General features: G+C 33.0%; 1 protein-coding gene across 1 annotated transcript in view; it reads left to right on the top strand.

The window, feature by feature from the left end:
- The window catches only part of Brwd3 (bromodomain and WD repeat domain containing 3), a 108,544-nt gene that overhangs the window by 43,103 nt on the left and 53,317 nt on the right, over positions 1–12,124 (top strand). Inside the window, exons 8-12 of the mRNA XM_034485735.3 lie at positions 1,905–2,065; positions 3,296–3,517; positions 8,755–8,855; positions 9,335–9,405; positions 10,520–10,620. Coding sequence (XP_034341626.1) covers positions 1,905–2,065; positions 3,296–3,517; positions 8,755–8,855; positions 9,335–9,405; positions 10,520–10,620 — 656 coding nt within the window. The remainder of the gene's footprint in view (positions 1–1,904; positions 2,066–3,295; positions 3,518–8,754; positions 8,856–9,334; positions 9,406–10,519; positions 10,621–12,124) is intronic.

Raw genomic sequence — 12,124 nt, 5'->3', positions numbered from 1 at the left:
TTTCTTTAAATTTCTTCCTGCTGCTAATTTGTTATTACTAGTTTTTGTCCTGCAAGCAGTGATTTTTTTCAAAGGAGGTGTTTCTCTGACCCCCAAGCCATATTTAGCATGTGGGGAGCTATTTTTGCTTGTCATACTCAGTGCTGGTAATGCTATTAGTGTCTAGTGGGTAGAGGCTAAGGTTGCTGCTAACATCCTACAATGAACAGACCCACCCCTGTCACATAGAAATATTCAGCCCAAAGAGTCATTTGTTCCTCAGTTGAAAAAACATATACTTAAACAATATATAACTTTTACTCTGTGCAGCTGCAAAAAGTGAAAAAAAAAAAAAAACCCAGAGCAAACAAACAAACCAAAACCCCCAAAATAAAAAACACAAAGTAAGGCTGATTCAAAAACTGAAAGCATTAGAAAATGTTTGCTTGGAAAAGCAGCATGCCTACTCAGTCTTGTCTTAGAGTTGGAGAAATTTCTCTTCAGTGGGATAGGAAATGGCTACTAATAAGTACTTCTTATCTCGAATTTCTTCTTACTCAGTCTTATTGTTATTTTTAACCTTTATTCATTTACTCATTGTCTTACAATATTTAAGTGCTCATATATAACATGCTCTAAAGGATTTGCTTTCAAGGTTTTCTGACTATGACATTCATCATTAATGGTTTTGTGATTTCACCAGTTTAAAGTGGCCGGTAATTGTAACTTTTCCTGAAAGGTAGACTTCAGAGCTCCTAATAGAGTGAGACACTAAGGGCTCCATCTTTTTATTGTGGCATGGTTCTAATTATACTAATCTAGCTAGCACTGAACTCTTGCCTTCATTTGAATGTGCTTAAACAGAGACGTGTTACTATTTGTTCCATATAGTGTTTGTAGAGTGGTAAAATGTCCTTTGCCACAGGATAATTTTCAATATACAATAATATTTTCAATATTATTAAAATAACCATGTGGGCTACTTAGTAGTTTTAGTGTGTAAGAGAAGATTGAAAAGACACACACACACACACACACACACACACGGCTACTTAGTATTTTTAGTGTGTAAGAGAAGATTGGAAAGACTTACACACACACACACACACACACACACACACACACACACACACACACACACGGTTGAGAATCCTTACATTAGACCCAAGATCTCTATTTTAGAAGTGAACAGAATCTGGATAGTATTTGTTGAATTGTTCAGCTCATGTTACATTCTTGGTGATTTTTTTTAAATTTCACTTATTTATATATTTATTCATTTTATTGTGTGGGCAGTTTTTAATTAAAATGATCACATAGGATGTAATAAAGACTCAAGTTCAGTGATTAAAAACTGGTGGAAAGCCGGGCAATGGTGGTGATCGCCTTTAATCCCAGCACTTGGGAGGCAGAGCAGGCGGATTTCTCAGTTTGAGGCTAGCCTGGTCTACAGAGTGAGTTCCAGGACAGCCAGGGCTACACAGAGAAACACTGTCTAGAAAAAAAAGAAGAAAATAAGAAGAAAAAAATGGTGGAAAAAACATTGTAGATAGAATCCAAAAGATGAGAACTGATAAACAAAGCTCAAAGGGATTTTCTTTTTCTTCCGTTTTTCTTTTTCTTTTTTTTCTTTCTTTTTTTTTTGCTCCTTAACACCTATGCAGTATCATAAAAAGAGAATAAAAGAATGTGCTTGATAAAACTATAGGAAGGCAAACAGAGTTTCAAATTCCCAAGACCTAACATTAGTACTCTTAAGTTTAGAAAATAATGAAATGTATAAAGAAATTTAGACATCTTATTATGTAGAATTGTTTTGTCAGCTATAGCCTGTATTATCTTATTTTAATAGTCATAATTGCATATAGTAAGTTTCACTTTCTGATTTTAAGATGTATTCTCTTTATATTTCATTTTATTTGCAGTGAATATCACCTCAGCCAGGCAATTAACCGGATGTAGTCGCTTCAGCCATGTTTTCCCCTCATCTGCTTACCAGCACATTAAGATGCATAAGAGAATTCTGGGACACTTATCTTCTGTCTACTGTGTAGCCTTTGATCGAAGTGGGAGGCGAATTTTTACAGTGAGTTAAAAATTTATGATATTTAACATTATACATTTACAACTGAAGCAAGACTCCATGCCATCCAATATATTATGTTTTATAAGTAACTTACTCTATTTGGACTTATTGATATTGAAAAGTTGGGTTGAAATTGAAAATAATGTCTAATTTTATATAAATGGAGGGTGTTCTATGTTAGCCACTATCTTTTGCCAAATTTAATTTAAAAAATTATGTCCTTAGAAGTCTATATAAACTCAAGATGGTTACTTTGAATTAAAGAAATAATTGTTTTATTCCATTCAACAGGCATTTATTAAAAGACATTTTCCATGTATCTGCTTCAAGTTTCACTTTAGTGATTACATTACCTTTGAGATTGAATGGTTGAACTCAACTGTACATTGCTGAAGATTACACTTACATTATACATATTTACTTGACTTTAGGGCTGGTTATTTTTAAAATTTTCTAATTTTAAAGTTTTACTCACTAAGTCATGTTCTTTGCTTTTGTGTAAAATCTATAGTATATTAATATGTCTAAAAATATGAATGTGATTGCTGTATTGCTGTTCACGCCAAGGTGAGAGAAGTAGCAAATTTCCATTTTCTATTTATATCCTCCCAACAAAGGAAGTGTTTTATAGTTTGAGAAATTATAACTCCTTAGATTGTATTATGGGCTTTTCAGCTGATGATTTCTGTCCCTAGCTATGATGACTTGATAATGGTGCTTGTCATCTTTTAATAAATAGATAATTATTATGCCATATTAGAATAGAATTCATTCTTCTGTATTTGAAGCTCACTTGGAATTCTTAAAGGGAAGAGCAACATAAAGTTTTTCACTTAGGATTATTAATGGCCTCAGGTTTCCAGAGAAATCAATGTGCACTGTAGACTGAATTTTGAAATATTTGTAGAAAAACTATTAAGACAATTAAGCCAAGCCTGCTAGGCATATAGAAAGGAGCAATGGCTGAAATTCTTAATGGCTAATCACTTAAGAATAAGCATAAAATATTTAAAATGTTTTTAGGATTACTAGTTTTGAAGACTTTGGCACAAATGCCACTGCGAGTTTGGGCAATACTGAGTCTGTTCTGTCATTTACACAATGCTTATATTTGCTACTGAGTATACATTATATTTTTCCTTAATAAAATTACTCCTTTGTAATGTTCTTTTCCCCCTTCTTGGTAGAAATTGTGCATTTCTGTTTCAATTGCCTTTTGTGTCCCTGTAGGGTTCAGATGACTGTTTGGTGAAAATCTGGGCTACAGATGATGGACGCCTCCTTGCCACACTGCGAGGGCACTCTGCTGAAATCTCCGACATGGCTGTTAACTATGAAAATACTCTCATTGCTGCAGGCAGCTGTGATAAAGTTGTGAGAGTATGGTGTCTTCGAACTTGTGCACCAGTTGCTGTCCTTCAGGGACATTCAGCTTCTATTACTTCCATACAGGTGAGAACAATGATAAGCTCTCTGACATGTTATTAGTAAAGCTGAGAATTTTCTCATTTGTATTATGCAAAGAATGGCAACAGAAAGAATGCTCTCATAGAGCTTTGTTTCTCTTCTGCAGACAAATAACTTTTTAAAATTATTTTTTTCCTTTTTATATAAACCCATGCCTTTAGAAATGAATGAAAAAAAAAAAAAAAAACATGATGAAGAAGGTTCTTCAAATCCAGAATGAAACACCATATTTATCTTTTGTGTATATGTGAAGGGATTAAACTTGCAAAAGCCTGCCTGCACCCTGGTTAATACCTGTTAATCAGGATATAAGCAGGTTCTAACACGAATATTGGCATACTCTGTTATTATTTAATTCAACATTTATGCCAGATTTAATGTGTGTGTATAGTCTTAATATGAAAATTTTATAGTTTTAGTTTCAGTGATTTTTTTTTTATTTCAACATGGTACTTGATATATAAAATAAGTTGTTCATATATTACTTTGGCCAGATCTTGGTAATTGATATCTTAAAAGCCCTTGCTCTTACCAAAGCTAAGCTGAAGTTTTACTTTTACTGTTCTGTTTTTCTCAAGAGAAAACCAAAAATTCTTACTAAACTTTTACATATAAATAAAAGACAATACTTTAAAAAGAAGTCATTACTTATATTGATTATGTGATATTTTAGTAACATATCACTTATTTATAGGATCTAGCAGAAAGCATGCTCATTCTGCATTGAATTAAAACTTTCAATTAAAGTTTTGATTAATTATTCTGTAGAGTGGTTTTTTTTTGTTTTATTTTGGTTTTTTGTTATTTTGTTTTTGGTTTTTGGTTTTTCGAAATAGGGTTTCTCTGTGTAGCCCTGGCTGTCCTGGAACTGACTCTGTAGAGCAGGCTAACCTCAAACTCAGAAATCCACCTGCCTCTGCCTCCCAAGTGCTGGGATTAAAGGCATGCGCCACCACTGTCCGGCGAGTGTTTTGAAGCCTGTACTTTTTACATTATTTGGCATTTTCATTTTGAATTTCACCTGAAGGTTGATTAACCTGATAACTCAGATATCCTCATCTTGGGCTTATCTTATAGCTGTATTTGTGCTTATTCATCTGTGAAACTTAGCATCATTGCCTGAATGTCTACTAGATGCCTCAAACTCAACATACTCAAAATTTAATTCATTTGCCTATTGAAATTTAATCCCACCAACGCCTTCATCTGTGTAAGTCATTTTTTGGTCACAAATAAAATGCCTGAAAGATATTACTTATGAAGTAAAGAGGGTTTATTTAGCTCGCAATAACAGAGATACAGTTGGCATTTATAGTACACACTCTGCAACTACTCCTTGTCTATATGACTTCGTTCAGTAGATAATAAAGGCAGAAGTATGCTAGCATAAAAAAATGAATCATGGCTGAGGCATATGTGCATAAAAGCTAAAATCACCCTGCAGGAAGTCACAGAAGCACATTGGAGGTGGGTACAGTCCCTTGAAGGCATACCCTCAATAATCTCTAGACTTCCCCGGCTGACCCTCAGAAAGATTTCATCATCTTTAATAACCTACCTTGCAGACCAAACCTTTAATATGTGGACCTTTGTGGAGACAGACAACATCCTAACTACAGTAACATCTAAACATATAATGATGTCTTCATTGTAATTAATGTTTCTATTTTTCTTATTTCATTAGTCTAATCTGTCCCCATGTCATATTTCTTCAACTCTGAAAATTACAGTCAGAATCTCGAACATTTTCATGAATTACATCTTTACTATGCTGTTTAGTGCCACTAACATCTACGGCTAGATTTATGAACTTGAATTCTCTGATTTTCCTGCTCTGAGCTCTCCTTTGTCCTAGTCTAGATTCTTTTTTTTTTTTTTTTTTTTAATAAGGACACTGTAGCTGTCTTCAGACACACCAGAAGAGGGCATCAGATCTCATTACAGATGGTCGTGAGCCACCATGTGGTTGCTGGGATTTGAACTCAGAACCTCTGGAAGAGCAGTCAGTGCTCTTAACCACTGAGCCATCTCACCAGTCCCCTAGTCTAGATTCTACATAGTGTACAGATGATTGTAAAATAGAAGTTCATGTCACTAGTACTCAGAGTCCTTCTTAGCTTCTATTCTACAGGCTAGAGGCAGCAAGTCTTTACAGTGATCTGCAAGACTATAGACATTTTCAGCCACTAAACTTTCCTTGACCACATATACCATTATTTGCTTTTCCTTTTTACTGTTTTAGCTGCTGATAAATTCCTGTCATTCTTCTTAACCTTCTCCTTTTCTTCCTTCTCCTCCTCTTCTCCTCCTTCTTTTCTTTCTCTTCCTATCTCCACGTCATATGCTAGGCTGAAATTTCTGACTTTTCCTATTTTCATTCTCTGTAGTAGTTCCTAGATAGTCACATAATTGCCCATTCACTTTGTAAGTACTCTGTGCAAATCTTCTTCTCAAGAAGACTTTCTCTCTGATTTTATCATTTTATTTACTCTAATAGTCTATATCTTCTTACTATTTTTTTTAAAAGTTATTGTTTTTTAAATTTTATACAGAAGTATTGCATTTACATTATTTCTGCCCCTTCCTTCCTCTTCAACTACTCCTGTACCACCCAGTCAAATTTGGAACCTCTTCTTTTATTATTATATCTATACACACATGTATGTATAAGGACAATCTGCTGAAACTGCTCAGTGTTGCTTATATATGCTTATCTAGAGAAATTTATTCTCCCAACCTCAATAGCCATTGATTGCATGTAGCTCTTCATCTAGGAGTGAGGCCTTGTGAAGTTTTAGCCACCCACATTGGCATGGCATTTTGTCCACAGTAATAATTATCCATTGGCAGTTTATATTATTTACTATAACTAACTATCTTTTCATTTGCAGTATATTATCCCTTCAACTTATTTTTTCTATCTTTTATAAATAGCCTTGAGACGAAATGGTATATTAGTAGTGGTTGCCACTAAATGATAGAATTTCAGTTTCTTTTTATGCAGTTTTTTTTTTTGCTCAATTTTCTCTGTATTTCAATTTGTATGTTTGAAATATATGTCCTTTCTTTCATACCAGGCATTGTGGTACATGGTTTTACTTCTAGAAGGTAGAGGTATGAGGATCTCTGAGTCTAAGGCCAGCTTGGTCTATGTAGCAAATTCCAGGACAGTCAAGACTAGAGAGTCCCTGTCTCAAAAAGAAAAAGAAATATATTTGCTTTCTTTCAACAAGCTATAACATTATTTGTCAAATAAAATAATATAACTAATATATAGCAGTATGTCAATGTGTGATTGTTAAAGCATTTTAAATATGTAACTTTAAATTTAAATTTTAAAATTTCTTGAGACAACAAAATTGTTCATGTTCTCACTCCTATGGATCACTAATCAGTAGCAAATTCACAGACAATTTGGTAAATATTTCAAATTTTCAGAGCATACAGTCTTTGTCAAATCACTCAACTTTATTTTTACAAGTGACTAAATACCCATAGACAGTATAAGGTTACTGAGTTCCGTTCAATTTTATTTATACAAAGAGACAGCAAGTTGGATATCATATGTGGGCCATAATTTGTTTACTCCTGATATAGATTATGGATTAGCTTTTGCAATACAATTTTCTTTATCTGAGGATTTAAACTATTAAAAGGCGTGCTGCATAAAACTTAGTTTTAGTCTGTTAGGTACTAATAGATACTATTAATGGATAATGTTCATTTCAAATGTAAGGCTTTAGATTGAACTAATTAAATTAACCTTAATACATATATATAATTTATTTATTTTTATTTGAGCTCAAAATATCAGTCTCACATATATTAATCCTTAATTATTATGTCAGTGGAAATTATTATCTCTACTTTGGATTTTTTTTTATTCTGTTATTAAGGATTGTACTCTTGACCGTGTGCATGTTAGGCAAGTATTCTGCCACTATTTCCAGCCCCTCATTTATGATTTTGAAATGCATAGCCATACTGGAAAATCTGGTCTGATTTTAAACGTTTTCCCATGGCTTAGCCATCTTGGAGACAGATGGCTCCTTCTTTTTTTTTTTTTTTTTTCTCTAAGATTATTTTCTGAGGAGACATGAAATGCCCAGGGTCAGAACCAGAGAAGTATACTATTATAAAGCCTGTGATCTGTTTAGAAGAGTCATGGTTCTTTTAAATTCCCAACTCACATAAGTGTATTTTTTCATAATCTGTTCACACTGCTGTGATATTAATAAAGGTTTAGTATATTTAATTTTATTTAAGAAAACAATTGAGAGTTGTTTACATTTTAAAAAGACAAAAGTCACCTGGGTCTGGTGACATAAACCTGGAATCCCAGCATTCTGGAGGTAGAGGTAGGAAGGATAACAGCAAGAGCAGGAGCAGCCAGTCTACCAGCTAGGATTACATAGCAAAACCTGATCTCAAAAGAAAAATCTACAGTTCTTTTTTAGGAACATATACTTTCTGTATTTGTTGTGATTTAACTTAGTAATGATTTCTGAATTCCTTCTCCTTTAAAATATTATAAAAGTATTATGTTAAATAATTGAAAACAACACTGGAATATTTTATTTCAGCTTCAAATATTATTTTCATTTTTAAGATTCTATTTTTAATATTGTTATGTGTATATGTGTGCAGCAGTGATGTATATGTGTGTGGTAGTGCCTGTGGAGCTAAAAGAAGGCATTGCATCCTTTGGAACTGGAGTTTTAAGACATTGTGAACCATCCAGTGTGGGTGCTGACAACCAAAACTAGGTCCTCTAGAAGAGCAACAAGCATTCTTAACTGCCAAACTTTCATTTCTCCAGCCCTTCAATTACTATTTTCTGGAGGCTTTTGTATTTAATATCTTTTGTTAGGTATTCATTTATCTATGGAATTTCAGCAACAAAATCCTAACACTGAAATGATTTTCTCTTTGTGTCTATGTGGTATTTGTACATGAATGTATGTAGGCTTCAGGCATTCATGTGCTACATACAGCACTTGGTTGAAGGTCAGGGGAGGTTCCATTAGGTGTGTTTCTCCATCTGTTGTCTGGCTTCAGTGAACTAAACTCAGGACCTTACACATTTTTGCAAACACATTACCCACTAAAGCCATCTCACTGGACTGATTCTGAAATCTTTAAACGATTTAATGTGCTGTATTTGTACAAAAAATCATTTGAACGGGAAAACTTCATATCTTCTTTAACTTCTTCTTTTGAAGTTTTGTCCATCAACTAAAGGCACAACTAGATACCTCACTTCTACTGGTGCTGATGGAACAATTTGTTTCTGGCAATGGCATGTAAAAACAATGAAGTTTAGGTAAGTTTCCATTTTAGGAATGTTGTAAAAAATCAAGTTCACATGTCTTCATGTCCTTGGTGTTATAGTAGTTCTAGTATTGAAGTACGTACATGTAAATATTCCCCTTGTGCATATTTATAGCCATACCTGTTTTAATATTTAAAGATTTTAGGATAAATATTCTTATAAAATCAGTGTTGAAACAATGAAATTCGTAGGGAAGAGTGGGATAAGATATATTTGAACATTTTATAATAACATTACTAAATAACATGACAATATATCTGCAAACTGTTGTCAAAATTTTGATGTCATAAATTATATGCATAAGGTTTAAAAACTTTAACTGAAAATATGATAATAGCCCTTATTGGCCTCTTTTCTTTAGCTTTTTAAAACTAATATTGATGCTAAGTAGATCAGTATTCATAAGTGTGCTAAGATTTTTGCCCATAGATGAGCCTGATAGAGTTGAAAATATTTACTTTATTCTTTAGAGATCGCCCAGTAAAATTTACTGAGAGATCCAGACCTGGAGTTCAGATATCTTGTTCATCTTTCAGTTCTGGTATGTATCAAAATTGGATGCTTTTAGTGCTTAAAATGAAGAAAAAGTGTGTGTCATTGAAGTTAAGCCTACTAAAGATGTAAACCATGTGTTATGCTACACAAACCTGTTTGACTAATTACTGCCTAGTAATATTTTTTTAATTTATTTTAATACAGTTTATATAATGCTAGTTTTATTTGGCAAAAAATAAACAGTTCCCAAGCCAAATACCCATTAACTAAAATGTATAGTACCCAACTCTCCCAAATTTATTACAAAATTCCTAACTTAACTTTACAGAAAGTATCATGGTTGTGGCTTCATATATTAGATGTTGTAAGATTATTGTAAGTATAAGTAATCTTAGAGTTTTGACATAGTATTTTATATAAAATATAACATTCTTAAATGCTTTGGCTTGTATAGTTTTTAATCAGTAATCTAATGTTTGATGCATAATCGGTACATTTTGTTAGTTAAGGATATATTTGTCTCAGATACTTCTGTGTCTTTGTCTCTTATGACACTGAGAATTGGACCTAGACTGTTGAACTGCTAGGCAAACATTCAGTCACTGAACTATCTTCTTAATCTTCTAACTTCATTTTCACTGTTTGTTTATTAATTTTTAACTTTCTAAACTGGGAGGTCTTTCATTTTTAACATGTATTTATTGTATATGTATACATGTGCCTGTGTGTGCCATGGCACATTTGGGTAGGTCAGAGTACAATGTTTCTTCCTTTACCATGTGGGTTTTGAAGATTAATTTAGATCACAGGGCTTGTCAACAAGCACCTTTATGCACTGAGCTGTGTCATTGGCCCTTTCTTTCTTATTTTGATGCAAGATCTCAATTGCCCAGGCTGACTTTGAAGCCCTGGAGAGCTTTAAGTTGATAATCTTCCTGTCTTAACCTCCCCAGTAGCTAGAATTATAGTTCTGTTAATTGACACAACTCTATTGTTTGTCGTGAATTTTATTTGTTTTTCTTTGAAATATTAATATGACATTATTTGTAAGTAAGACAACTGTGTTTTTTGAAGACTTGTTACTAATATAAAGTAAAAAATTAAATACAACTAAAGAAGTTCCTTGGTACAATGGATTTTATTTTGTTTTAATCTTCCAGGTGGTATGTTCATTACAACAGGGAGCACTGATCATGTTATTAGAATATACTATTTGGGTTCTGAGATACCTGAGAAAATTGCTGAATTAGAATCACATACGGTAAGAGCAAAATAAGACACTTGTATTTATTGCCTTGTTTTTTTTTAAATCTCCCTTGTTTGTCTTTTCTAGACTGAACCATTCTTTAATATAGATGAATTTTAAAACCTTTAACTCAAGATAATCTTTAGTGATGAAATCAGATGTGAAATTTTGGAATTACTATGGTTCTAGTACTTAAGATGAGCCCTGTTTGACTGTACATAAAAGGTTTTGTATACTTAAAAGGCAGTTTAAGAATATTCATGGGAAAATGCTTTCATGAATTGAGCTTTTTGATCTTTATATGTTTTTCACAGTATCATCAAAGGTTTAGTAGAATCTAATCTTCCTTAGCAATAGCAGTCTTCACTTATTTTTGTTATTAGTGTTTTATTTAGTTTTCAGATTAATAATTCATTATGTCATTTTCATACATAGATCTTATACTTTGTTCTTTTTAAAGATCCGTTCCTAGACCTCCATTTTTTTCTGGCTTTCCCCTTTCTCTCCTTTGATTTAGTTTTACATATATTCCACTACCCTATCTTATTCCTCTCATACACCTAAATCTCTTTTTCCTCTCTCATAGTCTTTCTACTTTTATATTGTACCTATACATACATAAACATATATGTGTATATATATTATATATAGAAGCATATATATCTGGACTTCATGTATGAGAGAAAATATATTTGACATTCTATGCTTGGAATATTTAGAAAACACAGTGATCTCCAGTTCCATCCAATTTCCTGCAAATGTCATGATTTCATTCTGCTTTATGCATTGACAAAATATAATCCATTGTATTCATGTACCACATTTTGTTTCATCTGCTAAGGGTCATGTAGAATTGTTCTACTTATCAGTTATTGTGAGTAATGCAACAATAAACATGAATGTGCAAGGATCTCTGTGTTAGGTTGATTTAGAGTCATTTGTGTGACTCCACAAGTCATATACATGGGTCATATCTTAGGGCTATTTTTGATTTTCAAGAAACCTCTATACTGGTTTTCATAGTGCCTCTAATACTTTATGTTCTCATCGGCAGTGTAGTAGGGGATGCTCTTTCTTCATATTCTGGCCATCATATTTTGTTTGTTTTCTCTGTCATAGCCATTCTGACTATTCTGAGGTGAGATAGAATCTTAATGTATGTCATTTGAATTTGCATTCCTCTGATGGATAGGAATGTGGAATAGCTTTTCAAATATTTATTACCATTTGCATTTTTCCTTTGAGAACTGTCCAGTTTTAGACATATCAAATTCAGCTTGCTCTCATCTTGATGCTTCATATTCTATATACTAAATATTGGAAGCCTATTTAAATTGTGCAAGAGAAACACTTAGAAATACTCAGAGATCTCATTCTGAGACCACTAAATCTAATCCATTTGAGCTAAGCATGACAAGGCAATCACTTTGCACTGTGTATTCAAGCACAGTCTAGTTCATAGAGCACTGAGAGAAGAGAGAATACAGGAGTAGGAAAGAATTAAGGGGGAGGGGACTGG

This window comes from Arvicanthis niloticus, chromosome X (genome assembly GCF_011762505.2).
Source record: "Arvicanthis niloticus isolate mArvNil1 chromosome X, mArvNil1.pat.X, whole genome shotgun sequence".
NCBI classification, from domain to species: Eukaryota; Metazoa; Chordata; class Mammalia; order Rodentia; family Muridae; genus Arvicanthis; species Arvicanthis niloticus.
This window is presented reverse-complemented; position numbering and strand designations above follow the sequence as displayed.